Source organism: Rhizopus delemar, genomic scaffold, assembly GCF_000149305.1.
Source record: "Rhizopus delemar RA 99-880 supercont3.5 genomic scaffold, whole genome shotgun sequence".
Lineage (NCBI taxonomy): Eukaryota > Fungi > Mucoromycota > Mucoromycetes > Mucorales > Rhizopodaceae > Rhizopus > Rhizopus delemar.
Window position 1 is genome coordinate 996,872 of NW_027137831.1, and position 23,664 is coordinate 1,020,535.

Consider the following 23,664-nt stretch of genomic DNA (forward strand, 5'->3'; position numbering starts at 1 on the left):
GGACGGCCTATAGCGCCTATTTTCTTTCCTCATTATTTTCAGCATATTGCCTGGTTCTGGGTATGCTTGTCGTATTTATGTTGGAACAATGAAGAAAGACGATTATGTACATATACTGGATACAACGCTAATGGATACTCTAAATTACTACAATTATGATCCTAAAAACATTTACTTCCAGCAGGATAACGATCAGAAACATACGTCGAAGGTTAAAAAAAGCTTGGTTTGAAGAAAACAACTTCGAAAGCAAGTCTGTTTACAGTTGGTCTGCTCAGGGCTCAGATCTAAGCCCGATTGAATACATTTGGCATCACCTGAAGCTAAAATTAAGTACACATGAAACCAGAGCTAAAGGCGTTCATGAACTATGGGATCGAATTGAAGAATAATGGGCGACCTTTACAAAAGATGATTGTAGAAAGTATAGACAGTATGCTGGATAGAATCAAAGCTGTTATTCAAGCAAAAGGGGGATATACGGACTATTAACAGATATTATGAGGCACCCGGAAAAATGGTCCGGATGTTGCTGAAATGTTTGATCTCCTGTGGCTCTCTTTGAAATTTTGTGTGACGTATCAAATTTTTACTACAAATAAAGTAATGTTTTCTCTTCAAAATAATGTTTGTTTCGTTTAATTTGATTGAGATTTGGTAAAGGTACAGTAATATTTGTGAATACTCTAAAAACATCCGGACCATTTTTCCACCTACTGTAGGTCTTACAACCTATGACTGCACTCCCCTTCCACCTGTCCCTTTACTACATACATGTTTTTCCATTACTACCATCATTCCTCAATCTTAGCCTCTGTTTTTGACTCCCGCAGCTCCCCAAAACCAGTATATTTTATACAGTGTTAAGGATACATAAGATTATAGTCACTTTATTTTAGTAAAAGGAATCTCATATGATCCTAAATAATATGTTGACATAACTTTGGAATCATTTATAACATTATTCCCAGCACAGATCAATAAAAGACTTTGATTAGATTTTTATATTAAGCTTTATTCATATTAACTTCACACAGTCAAATGTATGGCGTAGTTGTAATATAGTTTATTGATGATATGAGCATGTTGAATAAGGAATGACAATTACTTACCGGATCATCATTAAGTCATGTAAACATTTATCCTAACTGAGATATTATTATTAGCCATAATATCCAATCACGGAACTAGAGGATTTTATATTCATCCGTACCGTCTCCTTAAATAGTCCTACATCCAGAGTTATCTGAAACCATCCCAATAGCATAATTGACAATACAAGCTAGGAACAGGCTAAACTAATAATTAGAAATAGTAATCATCTATTCTGTCGAATTGATCATAAATCTGTCCTAATTCTTTATCCGTATCATGTCTATAATTACTCTCACTTTTTAAATGTAGAATTTATCATATTCAATCTTAGTTATCTTAACTTAATAAAGAGATACCAAGTTCTAACAGTATTTCTTTATCTTTGTTGTTATACTACTTTTACCTAACACTCCCCCTTTCCCTAACAGTTTTGCCCCTCAAAATAAAAAAAGAAGATATCGGTCTTTGACACATAGAGAGGAACAGGCTTACCAAAAAAAATCATTTGAGAAAAAGACACTTATTTAAACATGAATAACTCTATGAATACTTACCCTACAAAAAAAACAAAAATATCGATAAATTTATTTTTTTCGCATCTAAACCGTTTTTTCAAAATTCAAAAAGGTGCAATACAGCAATATATAATGGTTTCTCATAGAACAATTATAAAATCTGCGGATCTATAACTGTTTGTTCTGTTACAATTCTACGTCAAACACCCTACATTATTTGCAGTGCCGCACTGCAAATAATTGTTATTTATGGAGTATGATAGCTGTCAGGTATACTTTAGTTAGTCGGGATTTATCATAAATTATGCAGTATTATTGCGGTATTTCCAGTTGAGCTTGTTTACGTTGAATGTTAACTATTGTACCTCCATAACCAAGTATTACTGCTTGACAACGCGCCGCTTCATTCTTTTTTTAACAACGAAGTACAAGCAAACGTCTTTCTATTGGGCCTTACATGCTTGTATTTCTCTTTAATACAACTTCTTTATTGGCTTGTTGCCTTTTCGTAATACTTTCTTATTCGTCTGTTGCTCTTTAGCAATGCTTCCTTATTGGCTTATTGTGGTTATATTTAGTTTTGGATGATTTACATTAGGAAATAAAATAAGCTTAAAATACGGTATTATTGGTTAAAAATGTAGTTTTATTCTTATATTTTGGGGCTTTATTGCCATATTGATTATATATTATTGGCTCAATCCAGTATTACAAAAGGGTAGGGGAAGGAGGGAAAATGAGCAGGAGATCCATAGAAGCGATGAAATAAAAAAATTTCTTTAAAAAAATGTGGAAAATGCACTTACCTTTACCATAGAAGCAGCAAACAAAAGAGCGTAGTAAATAAAGCTCATTAAAGAAAAGTGAGCCAGTAGTAGAAAGGATCCAAAGCAATAAGGGATTACAGACGACAAAGCAACAGCAGAAGTCGAGGCATCTAAAGTTGTATAAAATAAAATATTAATAAAAGTAAACCATGATATACTCAATTTCTTTACCTTAAAGCTCTTTTGCTAACAAAACAGGATGCCAAGACATTCATAAAACATCAGCCACGAACTAAAGGGATCTAAATTTACTTTTAATAAAGATTATTGAAAGCTATGCATATATTTACCTTTTGAACAAATACATAAATGACCCAAGCAACGACAGCAGCCATGAGTACATGTATGAGTATCTACTACAGCACATTAGAACCAAAGTTTTCTTTTTCTTTTTTCTTTTTTTTTTTACTTACCTTGGGATAACCGGAGCGATGTTGAAAAAGGAAATTGCTAAAGAAAAAGGAAAAAAAAGGAACAAGATTTTGAAAAGGAAATCTTTATACTTTTTTTTTTGGCTATGCTAAGACTGAGTTTCATCTTAAACTCGATAGTATTTAAGGAAGACTCAATTTTGATGCCAAGTTCGTTTAAGAAAACAGTAGACTATTTTGAAGTTCGCGTACCAAAGTACGAATCACCTGCTGTACGTTTGATTAATATCTTTAAGCACAACCAACTAATTATCCATTATTTGTTGTACGGAATTTTTTAAGCTGTTGGATGGTCAGATAGCAAGTGATAGGACAAAGAGGCAAAGAACTGGAAATAGCAGCACCCAGTTTCTTCCTCGTGTTCAAAGAAAATGTTTGTTGCTAATTCCTAAATTTGTCAAGAAAGAACACATAACTGAAGAGGATATCGCTTGGGTTTTTTGGTGGTAAAATGGAGTTGAATGAAGACAACCTGCTGTTTTAAAAAAAATAAAATAAAAAAAAAAAAAGGAACGCGGTGTTTGGATTTTTAAATTTAACTTTTTTTTTTCTTTTTTGCCTTTACTTCATTCTAGATTTGGTTACAGATAAAATCAGTTTGCCGTTTATATTGTGGGCCTTGAATCATTTTTTAGGTTTCCGTTTGGTGCTTTCCACCTTCGTCATATTTGGTCCGCTTTTATTTTTTAATTAAAAAAAAATTGAAAGTACTTTTTTATTAAAACCCAAATTTAAAACTCTACGTTTTTTATTCAAGTTAAAACAGTACATTGAATGGAGATTCCTTTTGTAATGTCAACGCTGGGAATGTATTTTACATATTGTATATTTTCAGCGAAAATCACCCAAAATAATCGCCTTTTTTGGACTTAGGGAGTAAAGTATTTCCTGAAAAGGTAAAGACTCCTGATAATTAGCTGGAATTTTGTAAAAATGATAATAAAATTGCGAAAAATAGACACACTTCAAAATGCTCTCAAAGATCATGGAATCACGTAAATGACCTGAGTTTTCATATATAAAATGAAACACTCGTAAATAATATGCTTATTATTTTTTCGTAATTTTTTTGCGCAGTTGTATATTTTTTCTCGAGTTCTCAAAATGACCTGTCTTATTTACCTTTGTTTTGAAGAAATCTATAAAGAAAAGGGGTTTTATGCACCCCTTTTTTTCGAGTTTTTTTTCGAGTGGTTGCTGTATACCTGAATATGAGGCCTTATTCCTAAACACCTATGTTGATTGACAACGGAAAACAACCGTATTACCACTACATGGTGTAGTTAGCCCGTCCAATTTGGATGGGCGATGTCTGAAAGAAAGTAGCTCTAGTGAAAAGACTGATGAAGATTCTCGTCTTTTTTTTTTTTTTTTTTTTTTTAATAAATTCAACTTTAGATTTAGAGAATTATGAGTTAGTGCTAAATGATGGAATCAAGAAGCAAAAATAATGAAGTGTTATTCACTGGTAATGTTTTGTTGACTATCGACTAATAGAACTTTGTCGGAAGCATGCTTTCTTGGCTATGATATATCATTGGGAAAGCTTTAAATCATATTCGGAAAACAGGAGTTCTCCTTATAACTGTTTAGCCACATTTTACAATACAGAACGAGAGCAGACTACTCTTTGTGTTCAAATCACTGTACTTCCTATGATTGCTAATTTGGTATATCCAAGTAGTATAAGAAATGACGTTTAATGTTTAGATAGCTGTACGAGAGTTAGCTTATTCCATTAATAACCGCTGTTGAACCTCTATGAAAAGTAAATTGGGCTCTAAAGACCCCTGAATAACATAGAGCGTCTTTTTAGCTAAACTCGGTAAGCATAGTGTAATTCATCATCAATAAAGCTTTAATTTTATTCAATATTCATATAGATGCTCATCCAAAAAAAAATCTAGGATGATTGTACCTTTGTTGCCGTCGGACTTTAAAATTTACCAATGTCCTTATTTGGAAATCCACTGCACATAATTGCTATATATAGAACAATATACTTGACAGAATATAATCAGATATTTCGAGTTTACGTCAATATATTTACAGATTTCATAAAATATATACTTCGTGTATTTTGCTCTAAATGTTAAGATATGTATGTGGAATACCGTGTTACTTTTGGTGACGCGCCGCTTCATTGTTCTTTCTACGATGATACACAAACATAACACCTTTCTATTGGACCTTACATGCTTGCGTTTTTCTTTGATACTACTCCTTTATTGGTTTATTGCCTTTAGTAATACTTCCTTATACGTCTATTTCTCTTGAATGTTACTTCTTCACTGGCTTATTGCCTTTTCGCAATACTTTCTTATTGGCTTATTATGATTATATATAACTCTGGATGGTTTATAGTAGGAAATAAAATAGGCTTAAAATACGGTATTATTGGTTAAAAATTTAGTTTTATTCGTTTATTTTGGGGCTTTATCGTCATATTGATTATATATTATTGGTTCATTTGTTTATTAAAAATGATACAAAAAGGCGGGAAAAGGAACAAGGGATCGATGGGAATAATGAAACAACACCTTTAAACGGTAGATACCAAAAATTTTTTTTTTCAAAATTGCACTTACCTAGACCTCAGAAGCAGCAAACAATACAATATAGCAGACAAAACAGGCAAAACAAACAAATACAATGAAGCAGCATCAAAAGAGATCTGAAGCAAAAGAAAGATGAAGGCAGTAGACTAGGCAGTAGGAAAGTAGAATTGAAACTGAATAAAATAAAAGATTAATTACAGTGAAACATGGTGTACCCGACTTTCTTACCTTAAACCTCTTTAAAAACTAGAAGACGATACCAAGGAGTTCAAACAGCTTCAGAATCAAGCTTAGGAAACTAAATTTGAATGTTAATAAAGACAATGAAAATTTAGAAACTTACGTACCACATAAACAGATACAGAAAGGACCCAAGAATTTATAATAGCCATAAGTATATCTATGAATTTTTAATAAAGTACATTAGAAAAAAAAATTTTTTAAAAAAAAGAACAACTTACCTGGGATAACAAATCAAAAAAAAGAAAGAAAGAAAAGAAAAGATTGATCTGAGACATCAATCCTTTTATAGATTTTTTGATTTGTATAGAACTGAGTTTACAATTGAACGCAATAGTATTTAAGGTGTGTTCAACTTCAACGTTAAGTTTCTTTACTTTTTCTTCAAAGTACCTTATAACATTATGTCTGACCGTATTATCGAATTCAACCCTGCTCCTGTCAATGCTCGTGGCTCTAACTCTGCTGGGCAGCCAATTGCTCTTCCTTCCCGTGCTGTTGTTCCTGAGTTTGTGTCAAGTGATGGTATTCTTGATAGCTTTGCCTATCCTAGACCTGGTTACCCCCCTATGACCAATGTCCAGAAGCGAATGCGTGAAGCTGAAGATGTTGGACGTGATGAAGCTTCTCTTTCCTTCTCCATTTATCTGGATATGAGAAAGGAAATTGACACTTTGAAGGAGATGTTAAGAAAAGAGCAGGAAGAAAAGCGTGCCTTGCAAGTGGCATTTGCCAAGATCAAAGAAGCCTACAGCGAGCTTGAACAAGAATCCAGCAAAAGTGCAAAACCAATTGCAGCAGCGATTAAGGTAAGGTTATTAATAATTTAAATTTAAACAAGTACAATAATTACTTTTTTTTTTCTTTAATTTTAGGATGCTGTGAGGAATCATTACAATGATCTACCTCCGTCATCTAAGTACGATCTCAGCAAGCCTCTAAAGTCTGTTGAGAATCAAAAAGTACTTAAGCTGTTGCAAGAGTATGTCAATAGCCATTATGCGTACAAGCATACCAATGGCCGCGATTTGCGGAAATACCTTGAAAGGCAGTATTATACCAAGAAAGCTGGTATGGCTGGAGAGGAGGCTGGTGTTGTCGACGAGTTCGTAAAGAAAAGAAAGGCTGCTAAAACGACTCAAAAAAACAACGTAAGGAAAATAAAGGCTATTGTTATTTTATAATTGATTTTTTTTTAGAAAATCTAAACACGGAAAGCAATGTATGAGCAGCACAAGGATCAAAGCGTTTACAACAACTATCCGAACTGCGAGTACTTGCTTCAACAGCAGTACATGTCTGAAGAAGAAGACATGTATAATAGCGATACAATGGATAAGATAGAGGAAGTTCTTCTGGAGCAAAATCCAGATAGAACAACTCCTTTTACCGAAAAGGAACGCATGTCTGTCTTGTGTACAAAAACCATTGATTATTTTGAAGTTCGTGTACCAAAGTACAGATCACCAGCAGTAAGTTTAATTAATATCTTTTTAAGCGCAATCAGCTCATTATCCAATATTTAGTGCACTGAATTCTTCAAGCTGTTGGATGATCAGATAGCAAGTGACAGGGCCAAGAGACAAAGGACTGGAACCAGCAACATTCAGTCTCTTCCTCGCATTCGAAGAAAATGTTCGCTGCCTGTTCCTGACTTCGTCAGAAAAGAAAATATAACTGAAGAGAGTATCGCTTGGGCTTTTGGTTCTGAAATGCAGTTGGATGAAGACGACTTCCAGTTTTAAAAAAAATTATAAAATGAACAAAAAAAAAATAAAAAGAAATGCGGTGTTTGGATCTTTAAATTTTAAATTTTTTTTTTACTTTTACTTTTTTTATTTTACTTTATTTTTTTATTTTTTTATATTTTACAAACCAATGGTTTTTCTTGGGAGAGGTAAAAAGACAACATGATTATCAGGATAGCCTTGCTTCATAGCAACACAAGTAAAGATACGCGATACTGGAAGAATACAGTCTGAACCAGCTGGTCGAAAAGAGTTGTGGTAGTACGCGGCACCAAGACATTCAAATCCTTGAAAAGGATGAAGAGGAGCGTTATACCAACGTACAAAAGCAAAGAGGTGTTCATCAAAAGCATTTGGGGCAAAGTCCCGACCATTTGGAATTATAGTTTTCTTCATTTGAAGCTGATGGCTAAAATAATACTGAACTTCACCAATTCGCATCTCAGCCTCTTTTCCAGGAATAGTAGGATTACAAGCGACTTCAATATAGCAACCACGAGTAGTACGCGATGCTTTTGATCGATACGTTTGCCCAAGAATTTCGATTTCAGCGAAAACAGAAATATCGGGAAGTACCATTGTAGACAAGTCATCGTGGTCTTCTGGAATAAGCGCACTTGCGAATGTTCGATCAGTATATACAAGTCTGTAAAAGGCAAGAAGGTAACCATAATGGGCTTGAGTCAATCTATTAACACTAACTTTGTGTCTAGCAGAAGCTTGTGTATCAGGAGGTAGAATTTCAGCACCAGTGAAGGTATCATTCAAACGTAGAGGAGCACTGGACTATGTAAAAGATACGATGCAAGGAGATTCCGGGCCGGGTATTTGTCCTACCTAGATGCCAAATATAGCAATCGATGCAAATAATTTTTCCGCATCGAATGGTGTTACTTTCGAGGCAGTCACGTTTAAACTCAGAGAGATATGGCGCTTGCAACACGAAAAAACCTCTTTTGAGCTGACCCCACAAAAACGATGCGGAGGGATTACTCTACCAATATTTGTACAACATCAGCAAGCAGTACCGCAATCGATGCAAATAATTTTTTCCAATCCAATGGCGGTACTCATAGATCTCTCACTGTAACACACAAGGAGGTACAGGCTTTTAAAGACGAAAAAACCCCCTGGTCGGACGGACATTATGCTACCAGAAAGGATTACAAGCCAAATTCTTGTCCTACCAATATGACAAGCTTATCCATAGGTAGAAACAGTGTTTCCGCATTTAATGATGGTATTTACAAGGTGATCACATCGAAACTCAGCTTGGTATCCGTCTTAAAGCGTGAAAAAAGTGCTTTTGCTGATGGACAAGAAATTGTACAAGTAGACTGCAATCTGAATATTGTTTCTAGTTACACTTAAGATATTCCGAGAATCTCAGATGATATTTCTGCATTGATTGCTGATAAACTTTAAGCACTAAATTCCTTTTACAAAAGATAATTACGAAGCAAGCAAAAAGGAGCATCAATAAATCTTTGGGGCAATTGTACAAAGCCTCTCTTTTTGGCCTGAGCACTATCACTCCTTTCTGTGTGTTTTACAACAATATCAGCCATACCGCCTTTTCTAAAGCGAGGTTCATAATAGGTATACAATGAAAAGCTGCTGTTGGTTGCTAGTAAAAAGCTTATTATACTGTAATGTTTAAGAATTCACCGAACTATTGGTTCTATAATGCGAAAATGGACAAGAACTTTTTTTAGGTAAATAAGATTACGACAGTGACAAATTAAGCTAACAAACTTCATTTGCACATTTTTAAATATGAGACGGGTGAAATATCAAAACTGGTACTATGTGCTATAATCTGCAAATAGAAGAACATAGGGTGGATTAGGATAGTGAAACCATCCATAATAGCATGCATATGTAACCACAAGGCGCAGGTATATAATGAATCGTAACTTCGAGTACCAATTTCCGAGTTGTAACCACGAGTGTTAATTTCCGAGTTGTAACCACGAGTGCTAATTTCCGAGTTGTAACCATGTGCATATTTGAGTATGTGATATGTGAAACAACGTGTTTAATTGCATTTCAAATATCTATATAAAGAGACATGCCTTTTTTCTTTTTTTCTTCTTTATTTTATCTACTTAACATGCTTCGTCTCAACTCATCTGCTTCTGTCCATTCAAACAACGGTGCCACTCCTCGTAGGGGCGGTCGAGTATCTGGTCAAGTAGTTTCAAGCTACAGGTCTTATGTTCCTCCTGCTGGTGACCGTGTCCTTGAAGCGCAAATAATTGTTAGTCCCGAAAGAGCATGGGGGTAAGTTAATTATAATCAAAAATGTTACATTGCGATAGTGGGATTTATTTTCTTACTGACCCTTTACCTTTTTTTTGCAGTCATCTTTTATCCGCAAACAACGCCTTTCATAGAACCAATGTATGTGGCATTGATGGCTGTCGAAAAGTTTGCACCCTAAGAAATCGTGTCGACAGCGGAAGACTTACGTACTATTGTGCTGGTGGTCTTGACATCGATGAAAATGGTAATACTGTTGGTCACCCTGGTAGAAAGTCTCGTGTCTGTACGTACAACTCGGTTTTTTACAATCGTAAATGCTTGACAAACTACACTCTTTCGGTGATGTATGATTATCTAAAAGACGCAAGCATCACCAACATTTGCAACTCCCATGGCATGAGCCGTCCTGCTGTGACTTCATTGGCAAATGATCTTCGATTAATGATGCTCAGTGACTACAATGCCCATAATCGACAAGAGGAGCATAAACTAGGCTCCAATGTAAGGTGTCACCATATACAAATAGATGAGTCTAAGTTTGGCAAGCGAAAAAACCATCGTGGTCATCGTGTAGAAGGCATCTGGGTCTTTGGTATGGTTGAGTGCTTGGTCCCCACCAATGAGGCAGATCGGTTTTACACCTACACTGATCATCGAACTGGCGATCAAGAGCTGAGACCTAGGTATGAAGCAGGACGCAAATTCTTTTGCACCGTCCCTAATCGGACAGCGGCAACACTCTTGCCCATCATTTATGATAACTGCCAGCGTGGGTCAACCATTAGATCTGATGGATGGAGAGCATATTCCGGTCTGCACCCTAGGGAAGAGCGTGATGAGAATACTGGCGAGATACTTGACAATGCAAGCGCTTACAATGACGGCAACTTCTTCTTTGCCAGGCATCAGGTTGTCAATCATTCCTTAGACTTTGCCACGGTAGATCAAGTACAAGGTAACCAAGGCTCATTTTCTGGTTTGCCCATATCGGGAAAGATTCATACCAACATGATTGAAAGTATGTGGGCTCCTTTAAAAGCGTTTATCAAGCCTCGTAACCGAACCAAAGAAAACTGCTACAAACGCATCTTGGAGTATCTTTGGCGAAGCGAGAATGCCGGTAATGTCAAGCAGTACTTTGAGCGCATGATCCGCGAAGTGGCAATGAACTCAGATCCAGCTGAACGGTCTGCAGAAACTGAGGATTGGTTTACGCGTGGTCTTGATGGTAACTCACCTTCAGTGTCAGCTCGAATTGCAGCTAGAGATGCTCGTCGTTTTGAAGCATGGGTAGAACGTCGTCGTGCCCGCGATGCTAGGGAATTATTAGAAGAAGAAGCTATACAAGCTAACGATAGCGGGGAGGAGCTAAATGACACGGCAGAAACATCCAGCTTTTTACTTCAATCAGAGCAGGGCAGTCCTTTGGTATCTAGAAATGGTCAAAACGAAGCCTTACCTGCACGTAGTAATCGTCTTGGTGGAAGGCCTCGAACCGGAAGCCGCCCTGTTGGTAGACCTAGAGGTGTTAACCGTGCTACCCGTGCTACCCGTAGAAATTTAGGCAACAGAGCCAGTAATTCATAAATTAATTATGTTTACAAATAGTTCTAATTAAATATGTACCTGCGGGTTCTATGTCTTAATTGTATCCCTTTCATGCTTAACAATAAAAATAAAATATCACTCTCAAAACACTAAAAAGAATGATTTGCTATAAACTTACACTCCTTCCAAGTCAAGTTCATACATACTGATGATAGGTATGCTGTAGTAGTGATGTCTATTAAAAGTATGCCAAATTTCAGTCCCTTTGTCTGAGTAAAAGGTGCTATTGAGCAGTAACCAATTAAAGTCGACATTGGCAGATATAAGATTCAATGCAAGATTGTAATTAAAATAAAACAAGATATAAGATAAGTTAAATAGGATTATGTATGTCGTATTTTTGTTATTACACTTAAATGTTGAGTGCAATTGATCAATATCTCCATTCTATATAATTTAAAACTATTTTTATAAAAGGCTACTGATATATATCCTTCAATATGCACAGCTAACTTTAGTAACTCATACTTTGTAGCTATGGTTCCTTGATTACTAAATTTATGAAGACGTCGTCTGATTTAATGGGCTCTCTCGTCTGTCTTCACTCAATAAAAAAATTCAAATAACTCATCAATTATCAAGTTTCAAGTTTTACTTTATTTTGAACTGCAATCGAGTACGCACCATCCCAAATATCACAACAATGATTAATTTCAGGTTAATGCATTCTTCTAGAGTATGCTTTATATTAATGATGGTTCTTTGTGTTGTAGTCGTAAGGTTAAAAAAAAATAAAGCAAAAAAAAAACAATAAAAACAACAACAAAAATAAAAAAACGCAGCAAAAAAAACAGTAACAAAAAAAAACAATAGTAGCAATATAAGATTAAAATCCTTCTTTATTGCAGATTTCTTTATATTGCAAAAGAGCCCCGTTTTATGGATCAAAAGTTGGCATCTATTTATATTTTTTGTGAGCGTAGCTATAAAGGATATAGGTTCGGTAACGATGTCGTGCTGAAGAACCAATGATTAAGCTAAAGCTTGTCGATGTTCTAATATATGCATTTGAAATTGAACAATAGAAATAATAACCAGTCAATTAACTTCGATCTAATTACTTTTGGGGTTGACAATTGATTAAACTCTCTAGGATGACAAATACTGATCTTATTGTTCTAAATTTGGAAAAGTGTAGAATTGTTTAATCATAATTTAATCTTTTGCGTATCTTTATTTATTATAATTCAGCTGGAGTCGTGTAGAAAATAACTATGCTTACAACACTTCGTTAAGTATGAACTAAAGTAATAATTTTTTTTCCTGTTGTTAGAAATCTAATCCAATGTCATGAGTTCTTCTGATCTCACATAGATGAAATAACGCTATTCAATCAGTGAGGAATCCACAGAATAAAAGATAATCTATCACAAACATAAAAAAGAACAAATGAAAAGTTTTCATAATCATAATTAGAATAACACTTGCTAAAGTATCTGAAGATTAGACGAACGCTTACAGTAGAAGATATCAAGCCATTCATTCAATAAGATATAAATATCTGACTTCAATTAGAATATTTTTAGTTTACATTAAACTGAAATATAAACCAGTCTCATGCAGGACTTACACTCTTTCCTTATTATTGTTCAGTCATTTTTTTCATTACATGACAACTGGGTATATGTTACGATTGTTATGTAAGATACTACGAAGGGCAATCTTTAATAGAATGAGCAATCAATGTAGAAATATCATCTGAGATTCTCAGAATACCTTAAGTGTAACTAGAAACAATATTCAGATTGCAGTCTACTTGTACAATTTCTTGTCCATCAGCAAAAGCACTTTTTTCACGCTTTAAGACGGATACCAAGCTGAGTTTCGATGTGATCACCTTGTAAATACCATCATTAAATGCGGAAACACTGTTTCTACCTATGGATAAGCTTGTCATATTGGTAGGACAAGAATTCGGCTTGTAATCCTTTCTGGTAGCATAATGTCCGTCCGACCAGGGGGTTTTTTCGTCTTTAAAAGCCTGTACCTCCTTGTGTGTTACAGTGAGAGATCTATGAGTACCGCCATTGGATTGGAAAAAATTATTTGCATCGATTGCGGTACTGCTTGCTGATGTTGTACAAATATTGGTAGAGTAATCCCTCCGCATCGTTTTTGTGGGGTCAGCTCAAAAGAGGTTTTTTCGTGTTGCAAGCGCCATATCTCTCTGAGTTTAAACGTGACTGCCTCGAAAGTAACACCATTCGATGCGGAAAAATTATTTGCATCGATTGCTATATTTGGCATCTAGGTAGGACAAATACCCGGCCCGGAATCTCCTTGCATCGTATCTTTTCCTTCAGCCGGAGCACTGACAAATAAGCTGAAATCAAAGCTGGCTGAAACAGATGAAGCAACAAGGGAATCAGAAGGTGTTGGTGACAAATAGACAAAGGAAGACATCATCACTGGATTCTGTTTAATTCCTTGTGGTAGGTTACGGATGTAGTCACCATAGTGTACAACAGAAAGGAACTTCTTCATGTATGTAACTTCGAATGCTGTTTTATAGTTTACCGTCATCTTCTTAATGTCGCCATTAAGTCTTTCAAAGCCATACAACCAAAATGCATAGATTGGACCAAAGTCTTGAATGGAGTCCTTCAAATGTAGATGAAGATGCATATTTGGAGTAACCATTTCTGGACCATACAATTCAGCAACACCAAGGACAAACTCATGGAATAGCTTGTGTGCTATCGTGGCTTCATTTTGGGTAATGCATGGACGACATGCGATATGACAGGCCTGTACAAACTTTGCCCAATTTTCTTTATGACGGACTGGAAGACGAGACTTGAGCAAAAGAGGAGAAAGAGCAAGACACCAGGTTCTCCATTCATCAGCCTTTAAGTCAGAGAAATCGCTGGCAATTTTCTGATTGATTGGCGTGTATTGTGCTGGCAATATAATATCGTTTGCTTCCTTTTGCATTTCTTTCAAGTCAACATCAGTCAGGTATAATTCATGGGTAAGGTCACAAATGGTTGTACGCCATACAGTGGCCGTCAAAATTGGTCGCATGTTTTCATATTTTGCCTATACAGACTACCTTCTACTTCATTTCTTGGCTTATTACAATGATATATACACCATTCGAAAGAGCAAACTCTGGAGAGTTACATAGTAGTACAAACAGCGCCATAGAGGTGATGTATTGGTAACAATGGACCATCAAAGTCCGACGGTACATGCGACCAATTTTGACGGCGTTTATATATAAGCATTTTTACACACTTTATTTAAAAAAATCAATACTTAGTCCAACGACCTTTTGCTTTAATGACTGCAGCACGTCTTTTCGGCATACTTTCGATGTATTTCTGGCATTCTTCTTTAGAAATGGCATACCAGTTCTGACCTATACTCTCCCATAGCTCATGCATACTACTTGGTGGTGCCTCATAGCTATGAAATAGCTCTCTCTTTAAATGTGCCCACATATGCTCTATGGGATTTAGGTCTGGTGATTGAGGAGGTCATTCCAATGCTTCGAATGACTGCTGGTCAATCCATTCTTTCACTACCTTCGATGTATGCTTCGGATCATTGTCCTGCTGAAACACCATTTTGGAGGAATCCAAGCCGTAACTTTCCATTGTCTTGAGTAAATCATCTTTTAAGACCTCAAGATAGCCTTCACTATTCATACAATGACCAACATCAACTATCCATCCAACACCTTCCCATGTAATGCAGCTCCAGACCATGGTATTGCCGCCTCCATGCTTGACGGTTTGCTGTACATGTCGCGAGTTCAATTCCTCATGGGGTAGTTTCCATGCATAAGCCTTTCCGTCGGATGCAAAACGATTTACTTTAGTCTCATCTGAGAATATGACTCGTTTCCAGTCGTCCACAGTCCAATGTTGGTGCGATTTGGCCCACTGAAGGCGTTTCATGATGTTTTGGCTAGGTAGCAAAGGTTTTTGAGGCTTGACAAATGCTATAAAGCCAGCTTTTTTAAGAACGCGGCGCACTGTACTATCACTTAAAGATATCCCAAATTCTTCTTTTAGAGCTTTTTGGATTTCTACAGCATTATTTTTTCTTCCTAAGGTGACTAATCTCCAGATGTAGTTCACCATGCGTTGACTAATTAGAGATGGGCGACCACCTTCATCAACATTTCTACTCATCTTAAGAGATGAGCAGTACTTCTGGACAGTGGTACGACTAACGCCAACTTGTTTCGCTACTTTGCTGTTTGACTTCTTGGATCTCAGCAATGAGTAGATGTTGTTTACTTTGTCATTTGAAATTGCACGCATGTCGGATCTGCAATGGTATAATGTCTTAATGGCGTGTTGCAATTTAGCAAAAAAACACTTACACGTAAATAATAATACGATGAAAGAAGAAAGAGAGAAAAAAAATACAAAAAATCTACAATTAAGCCTCATTTTTGTAACTATATTATGTTACTTATAAACGCCGTCAAAATTGGTCGCATGTACCGTCGGAATTTGAGGGCCCATTATTACCAATATATTTGCTCTACGGCGTTGTTTGCACTACCAGCTAATTGTCCAGAGCTTGCTCTTTCGAATGGTGTATACATCATTGTAATAAGCCAAGAAATAAAGTAGAAGGTAGTCTGTGTAGGCAAAATATGAAAACATGCGACCAATTTTGACGGCCACTGTATTTTAACCATTTTCTTTGCTGTTCCAAGGAAAAGGCCATGCATTAGATCAATGGCAGTACAACGAACAAGATCAAGGTATTCCAAATCATGTAAGGCAGAGAACCGAGTACCAAACTTCTGTTCCAAGTCGGCTCTTTGTCTCTTGGTGGTTGCTTCTTTCCAATTTTTTGCATGATAACGGTTTTCAATATTGGTACGAAGTGACCAAGCATCAATATCTTCAAGACCAAAAGAAAAATCACGTTGAAAATGAGTATTATAACGAGCAGGAAATGCTGTTGAGCACTTGTTACAAGGTACAGTGGAATTGAATGAAGTAAACCCACTAACCTTTCGGCTAGCAGGAATATCGCAAGCAATCAAGAACAGAGCAGCACGAACTGGGACAGGCACGTTAGGAGATTCAGCCGTACAGGTAAAGAAGTCATCGTAGTAAAGTTCCTTCAGATCATTTACCAAAACTTGTAAATAGTTGTTGATTTGTGTGTCCTTGGGTTCTTTGGGACCAGGAATAACGCAAACCAAGATGATATTTTCTTTTTTGTATCTGATGGATCTTGGAAGGTTATTTATTGTCAAGTAGATAGCACCAACAGAGTACACGTTTCTTTTGGATGACTGAAACCAATCGACATTCAACGTAAAAAGAAGAGATCTAGCTTGACTGGTAAATAAATTACCATCTCTATCTTTGAATTCATTCCAAAGTTGACCATCATAGATGTCATACATGGTGTTGTTATGACGAGTACGATAGCGCCATGCTTCTATTGCTGATTCAAAGCCTGGTCGAGAGAACATCACAGTCAAGGCATACTTGATGGAATTGAATGCAGAGACCTTGTTGGCGTACATTTTGCTTGCACCAATCGTAGCAGGCTTGAAGAGTGGGGCATTACATGTGATGCGAAATTCAGAAAAGGTGCACTTCGAATCACAGTGTACTTCTTCAGGCTGGTACAGGGTATGGCATTCAGGACAGACAACAAGGCGAAACATACCTTTGTAGGTATAGTCAATTCCAACAGCATTTCGAAGAGTGTCCAACTTGGTAGGGAAGATTGGTTCGTAATGTAAGAGGACAACAAGATCATTAGCAAATTTCATAACTATTTCCGCAGCATATTCAGAAATGAAAAACAGCTGGGAATACGTCAAGAAAATTGCTATGAAAGCAACAACATCACTTTGGAATCCTTCAAGTTTAACTAAACGTTTGACAAAGTAAGTATTTTATATTTTATTAAAACAATTCTAGAAGGTTTTTACCTTTGGGCACATTGAATTCGACAACATCCATACAACTAGAGGCATCATCTTCATCATTTTCAATGACTTGCCAATTAGAAAAGTCTTCATCACCATCATTCTCAGAATCAGTTTCACTTGAGGGAATCACTTCATTATTGGTGTTAACTTCTGGAATTATTTCTGATTCACCTGTTTATATGATGCGTTAGCAAAAAAACTATCTTAATGTAAGTAACAAACCTTTAACAGCTTCTTTCTTTCTATGGCGAGCAAGAGTCCATTGCGTAACAAATTGGTACTTGCCTGCTTCTCATCCAGAGCATTGGGCGTAGTAACAATGGAATTTGTATGGGCTTGAAGAGTACATTATAAATACAATAAAGAACTTGCGTTACTAATTATATACTGTTTGATTTACAACAACAATTGATGTTATTTATACTTTTTGAATATGTAAATTTTTACCGCTATTTCTATTCATCGGTTAAAATAATGATACAAAGAGAATGGGAAGATTCAGGAAAGATAATGGATAAATATGACATGTTGTCTTCTGGACGAATCAATCAATGATGATGTGAGTTGTTTATTGATTTAACAATATTTATCAAATAGGATTACATTGATGTACCGTTCTTAAAAACAGGTCCCGATGTGATTCTTAAAATACCGATATGAACAACAGATCAAAGGCAATTATTGCAGAAGTCTCATATTTATTTATAGAGATATGGTTTTACTGTAAATCAATGATATCAAATTTATTCATGAGTACTTATTTTTTTGTATGAATACAATAACAGTTTTTATGCACTTGATATGTCGCTTTATGAACTCCTTATATACAACTCCAAAATCAAAGAATAAGAATCTTTAACAAATTTCAATTGATGTTGCTATATTACGACATCATACAATTGCGACTAAATAATAATACATTTTTCATCGAGTAAAATCAATTCAACTTTTCTGTTGAAAGATTTGAATCCTTTCCCGTCATATTCAGTACCATATTGATTGGCTTACTTAACTGCACTACTTTACAAAAAAAAAAAAAAAAAAGAAAAAAGACAAAGTGATGATGTTCTTAAAGTTGGGACAAAAAGCACATAAATTAGCATAGATACATTGAATAAGAAATTGCAATTAGCAAACAAAGGTAAATGAATTAACACATCTCTAATTGACATCTCAGTTAGATTTTTTTTTCTTGGTTGAAAAAAAACATTTCCAATTTCAGTGCAATTTCTAAAACCGCTTTCTAAAACCCAAAGTAAATCTTTGTATACTCTATGAATAAAACAAGGATCCTGTATGTAGGCTTTGTTCAACTTAAGGCAATTTGTAAAAGTAGGTATTCGTTTGAAATGTCATTTTTAACATTCTTTTTTTTTAACATGCAAGTAATTCCAACATTGCTTTTTTTCACATGCAAGTAATTCCGACATTGCAATTCTCTAATTTCAACATTATTTTTTTTTTTTTCTAAATCTCTTAAAGATGCACTATTTTATTTCTTTAACAATAGCTCTTTTTTATAGTCTCTGGCTATAAGGAATCTCAAACCTGTAAATTCCGTTTGATGTTAAATATTATTGGTTTCTTTTGCAGTTAAAAATAAAAATGACTACCAAACCCATTCCTCCTTATTTTCTGCTTAGCTTTAGTCGTTTAAACATTGCCTTATCATCTGTGGTAGAAGTTATTTTCCTTGTGGTCAAAAAAAGGAAAATTGTATTTCTTTTTTTTTTTTCTTTTTTCCTTGTTCATTTTTATTTTATCTCTTATTTAACATTTGCATTTATTACTTCCTATGATATATTCTGTTGTTCCAATTGTAATCAATTAATTTTACTCTTCGTTGGATAAAATCATTGAGCCTATGTTCCCTTTCGCAACTTAAGAAATATTGTTCTTTATCTTTTCAGTGTAAACGAACAATTTTTTTATCTTTTTTTTTGAGTACATAAACTAAGCATACTTTTCTTTTTTCTTTTTTCTTTTTTTGCAGTATAGCAAATACAGTATGCTTGCTAAGAGAACGTCGCAACTCAAACAGTTCTATTTCCGAGCTTACAATCCAATAGATATACTTTATTGGTCTTTGTTGAAATTAAAAAATCATACACTGGTTTTACGAATTTTTCATTTTCCCAATTTGAAAGTTATCATGGATTTATGTAGTACAAAAGAGACGAAAATTTTTTTACAAGAAACACGATTTCATTTTATTCAGCATGCAGAGTGTAAACATCAATATATCTTTACAGATATAATATATACTTTTTTCTAGCTTTTTTTTGGTACAAAAATTACATCTCTATTCTGAAAATTCAATTTCGTATTATTTTACACGATGTTCCACTGTTAAAATACCCGATGTATAATATCTTAGAATATAGGGTTTGGGTGCAGTGGCGGACCGAAATACGGAACTTGATCCTTATTTTTGTTAGACAGACAAATCTGTGACAGTTGCTAATTTGTATGTTATGTTTAGTTTCGCTATACGGTGAAGTTATAACAGAAACCAATTAATAGAAGACTGTAGGAGACTATTAATGTACAATAACAACAAGATCAACAGCTAAACTAGTTCTTGACTTCAATTGCTTGAACGTGCAAAATAAAAATGTTCGGCAGCCAAAATTAAATTTAGCGGGAAGAAAGCCCTCGTTTTATTACATTACAACAATAGATGCTTTGAAATAACATATTAATATAAGGTAACTGGGGAAAATGTACAATTGTGAAGGGTATTATGGTGATTTTGATAAATAAAGTAAATGATGTATCCATTGAATATTCCTTTTTCATGTTGATTCTTTTGGTGTTATTTTCTGTTTGGTGTGCTGGCACATTGGGTGAACAATGCGTCCAGAGATCGTCTTCTTGATGTATCCTGTGAGGGTAGAAAATAATGGGTAAGAAAAATAATGTCGGCCAATTGTGACTTCCTTTCATTCAATTCCCGATGCGATGAAGCTGATTATTTTCCTTTTCCCTTATTTTCGTTTACATTTTCTTGAATAACGTCCGTTAGAATTATCCAACCACACTGAAAAGCATACCATTCGAATCGCCATGAAAAGGAGCATCGTTTGAATACAAAATCAGCTTTAAAAATCACACTGGAAATTATCGTGCAAACTCTGCGAACCGTTCATTGTTAACTATATGCTTTTCTGTTCAGCAATATCAAAATCTGTGATTGAATGCGTATTTATGCCGACGACGATGTCAGCCATACTTTACAGACCTATAATTCTATTATTTATTCTACGTCTTGCTAATGCAGCTACTGACGGGAGTGATAGTTCAGAGTTCTAAGTAGATTTAATCCTTACTGTGCGAGGACGTCTATCTTGGTAGCTGCTTTTCATAGTCTTTTCTACGTCAGAAATAAATTGGGGACCAATGATACTTTTCAAATCAATGCTTTATTTGTCTTTTTGTTCTTTATAAACCACTCATATTGCTTTATATACTTCTTTATGAACCACTTATATTGCTTTATATACACAAAAAAATAGGGATTTGGTTTATAAAAAATAGCTTTTTTTTTTATTTAAATAAAATAATAATAACAATATACAGTATCTCTTTGCTTGTAGTGTTTTAAAAGCTTACTCGACTTACCTAATGTCATCAAAATAGCATCATCTAATCTAAAAATACATCGATTAATCTCGTGGAACTCAAAAAGTTTTCACAAAAAAAAAAGCCAAGCCAAGCTCAAGGATGCAAAGACACAAGGATTCAAGGACGCAATGACTTGGGCACTCAAAGCAAAAGAAAAGACATCAGTACTTAAAACCCGAAGCGAGCACAGAAAAAAAAAAGATAGAAAGAGGCCAAAGCAAAGCAGCATTCATCTATAACAGTTATTAGCGATCGCGTATATATAGAAGTAATAGTACTTTTCTTTAGATAGATCAGAAGAAGACTAGCTAAGCTTATATCAACAAATAACGAAAAGGGAAGCAGCATGCATCTATAATAATTATTAGCTATTGAGTACATGAAGTAGAAGTAATAACACCTTACTTTAGATGAACCAGGTAAAAAAAAAGACGCTAGTCAAGTTTATACCAACAAGTAAAAAAAAAAAAAGAAGCAGCATGCATCTATAATTACTATTAGTTATGAAGGATATTTTATAAAAGTAATAGTACCTTGCTTTAGATGAACCAGGAAAAAAAAGAAGAAAAAAGAAAAGACAGAAAAAAATAACACCAGCCAAGCTTATACCAGCAAGTAAAAGAAGAAGCAACGATAATCCCGGGAAAGAGACTTTGGAAAGACCATTTAAAACATTAAGAAAGCAGGCAATACGATTTTACTAAAGTAAAAGTACTATTAGAACAGGAATGGAATATATATAATATTAAGAATTTACCTTTTATAAAAAAGAGAAGAAGAAGAAGAAAAAAAAAGAGAGAAGTGCTTTCTTTGTAGCCTCATTTTTACCAATGTTACACTTATTCACTGTCTGAACATATAAGTCAAAAACAGTTGCTTTTCATGTAGTTTACTTTTAGTGATATCCCAAAAAATAACTTATACATTGCTTGACCAAGTTTTATTACTTGAGCGCAATATCTTCAACATGGAGAGTATTCTTTTTTCTTTTTTTTATTTTAGGTAAAAAAAAAAAAAAACAAAAAAAAACAAACAAAAAAAGTCGGTATCTTAACGAACTACAGCAGTAGAACAGCTTTTTTTTTTCTCCCTGGTTTTGTTTCATGAAATACAATAGATTCCAAAGGTACAAAAGATAAAAAAGAAAGCTCAAGTTCTGGTCAAATGTAAGTTTATAACAACAAAAATAATAACGAAGTCTAATGTCGGTTTCTTTTTTTTTCTTACATTAAGAATTCCTAATGGGACACATTCGGATGACGAACATGAACCTCATGAGCAAAGTTGTTCTTTCCAACTTAAAGAAACTATAAGAATATTAAACTTACATTGTTGTTTATTGCTGAAAAGTTCTTTTTGGTAAAGAAAGTTGTCATTGCTAACATCTCTAATGACTAATGGCTAATGGCTAATGGCAAATTACACCCATGTGCAAACATAAAGTAAGTAATAAACTAGCATCAGCTTAAAAAATATATATTCTATTATATTATCCGTTATAAAAAACAATAAAGCCATCCATTTATTTGATAAACAAAAACGTTTTGTATGCATTTGTTAATTATACAGTGCGTTGCAAAACCCGGACACAAAACTCTTTTCATGGGATAGATCAACGACTATTAGCAGTATTGACGTAATTTAACTACCGTTAGATAGAGAAATTTATTTTATGCTAAACTGGGCCTGAATTGACGTCATACACTAGTCATTTATAGCATAATTTGCCATAGACTAATATAGCACATTTACGTCAAAGTGGTTATTCATCTTTTATTCATCATTACATCACAGGGATTACACATTGTGAAATGAAAGTTACATCATCCTGTAGCCCTAGTCTCAGTCTGTAAGGTGTATATAAATTCACTAAAGTTTCTTACATTTTAAAAATGTTTCTCACTACGTAACTTTTCCCACTCTCAATTTTTTAAAATGCCTCGCAGAATTAGCTCTAGTAAGATTGACAGCGTCAAACTTTGCCTACATAACAACGAAACCACAGCAACTATTGCTGTAAAAACTGGGGTCTCTGATCGTACTGTACGTCGCTTAAAGGCTACCTTAAAACCAGACTATATCCGACCTAAGGGCGGAAGGCCAAAATATATTCAGAATCTCCGCACCAATGCCCTTCGTTTAAATCTCAGATCTGGTGCCTTAAAGTCTATTTCTGATGTATGTTCTTATTTGAAGTCAATTGGATGTTCGGTGAGCAAATGGCAAGCAAAAAGGCTGATGAACGAACTTGGCTTTAAAGCTACACTGAAGAAAAGCAAGCCATTCTTGAGTGACCAACATCAAAAAAACAGCCTTAAGTGGTGCAAGAAGCATCAAAACTGGACTGTTGATGACTGGAAGAAGGTTATCTTTTCTGACGAAACAAAAATAAACATCTTTGGGCCAGACAGCAACCCTTACACTTGGAAAGAAGATGGGGCAGTAAGCAGACCACACCATGTAAAGCAGACAGTAAAGTACGGAGGTGGATCCCTGATGATGTGGGGTTGCATGACAGCAAAAGGGGTTGGTTATGCTTGTCAAATCTTTGATGGTAATATGAACTCGCAAACCTATACCAATATATTGGGAACCACATACAAAGATACGCTCGATTACTATGACTGGAAACATAAGGACGTCATTTTCCAACATGACAATGACCCTAAGCATACCTCCAAACATACCAAGAGATGGATGAAGCGAAAAGGGGTACAATTATTGCAGGGCTGGCCAGCACAAAGCCCTGCTCTCAACCCTATAGAGTATCTATAGAGGCACTTGAAGCACAAGCTGCATAGTTATGACAACCGTGCTGCCAATGTTGATGAACTAT

General features: G+C 35.0%; 8 protein-coding genes across 8 annotated transcripts; 3 read left to right on the plus strand and 5 right to left on the minus strand.

Moving 5' to 3' along the window:
* Positions 1-6,070: 6,070 nt before the first annotated feature.
* Positions 6,071-6,874, plus strand: RO3G_07125 (uncharacterized protein; the record flags this gene model as incomplete). Its single annotated transcript, XM_067661715.1, has 3 exons — positions 6,071-6,475; positions 6,542-6,817; positions 6,866-6,874. The coding sequence occupies 3 exons, from the start codon at positions 6,071-6,073 to the stop codon at positions 6,872-6,874; spliced, it is 690 nt and encodes a 229-aa protein (XP_067517816.1).
* Positions 6,875-7,534: 660 nt separating this feature from the next.
* On the minus strand, positions 7,535-7,993 carry RO3G_07126 (uncharacterized protein; the record flags this gene model as incomplete). Its single annotated transcript, XM_067661716.1, has 1 exon — positions 7,535-7,993. One exon carries the CDS (start codon positions 7,991-7,993, stop codon positions 7,535-7,537), a length of 459 nt encoding a protein of 152 aa, XP_067517817.1.
* A 1,534-nt stretch (positions 7,994-9,527) lies between these two features.
* On the plus strand, positions 9,528-11,266 carry RO3G_07127 (uncharacterized protein; the record flags this gene model as incomplete). The annotated part of the gene is made up of 2 exons (XM_067661717.1): positions 9,528-9,697; positions 9,811-11,266. The coding sequence occupies 2 exons, from the start codon at positions 9,528-9,530 to the stop codon at positions 11,264-11,266; spliced, it is 1,626 nt and encodes a 541-aa protein (XP_067517818.1).
* Positions 11,267-13,534: 2,268 nt separating this feature from the next.
* Positions 13,535-14,311, minus strand: RO3G_07128 (uncharacterized protein; the record flags this gene model as incomplete). The annotated part of the gene is made up of 1 exon (XM_067661718.1): positions 13,535-14,311. One exon carries the CDS (start codon positions 14,309-14,311, stop codon positions 13,535-13,537), a length of 777 nt encoding a protein of 258 aa, XP_067517819.1.
* A 455-nt stretch (positions 14,312-14,766) lies between these two features.
* On the minus strand, positions 14,767-15,426 carry RO3G_07129 (uncharacterized protein; the record flags this gene model as incomplete). Its single annotated transcript, XM_067661719.1, has 1 exon — positions 14,767-15,426. The coding sequence occupies one exon, from the start codon at positions 15,424-15,426 to the stop codon at positions 14,767-14,769; it is 660 nt and encodes a 219-aa protein (XP_067517820.1).
* A 341-nt stretch (positions 15,427-15,767) lies between these two features.
* RO3G_07130 (uncharacterized protein) lies at positions 15,768-17,553 on the minus strand (the record flags this gene model as incomplete). The annotated part of the gene is made up of 3 exons (XM_067661720.1): positions 15,768-17,143; positions 17,205-17,375; positions 17,523-17,553. The coding sequence occupies 3 exons, from the start codon at positions 17,551-17,553 to the stop codon at positions 15,768-15,770; spliced, it is 1,578 nt and encodes a 525-aa protein (XP_067517821.1).
* A 4,513-nt stretch (positions 17,554-22,066) lies between these two features.
* RO3G_07131 (uncharacterized protein) lies at positions 22,067-22,204 on the minus strand (the record flags this gene model as incomplete). The annotated part of the gene is made up of 2 exons (XM_067661721.1): positions 22,067-22,117; positions 22,157-22,204. 2 exons carry the CDS (start codon positions 22,202-22,204, stop codon positions 22,067-22,069), a joined length of 99 nt encoding a protein of 32 aa, XP_067517822.1.
* Positions 22,205-22,763: 559 nt separating this feature from the next.
* Positions 22,764-23,603, plus strand: RO3G_07132 (uncharacterized protein; the record flags this gene model as incomplete). Its single annotated transcript, XM_067661722.1, has 1 exon — positions 22,764-23,603. One exon carries the CDS (start codon positions 22,764-22,766, stop codon positions 23,601-23,603), a length of 840 nt encoding a protein of 279 aa, XP_067517823.1.
* Positions 23,604-23,664: the final 61 nt, after the last annotated feature.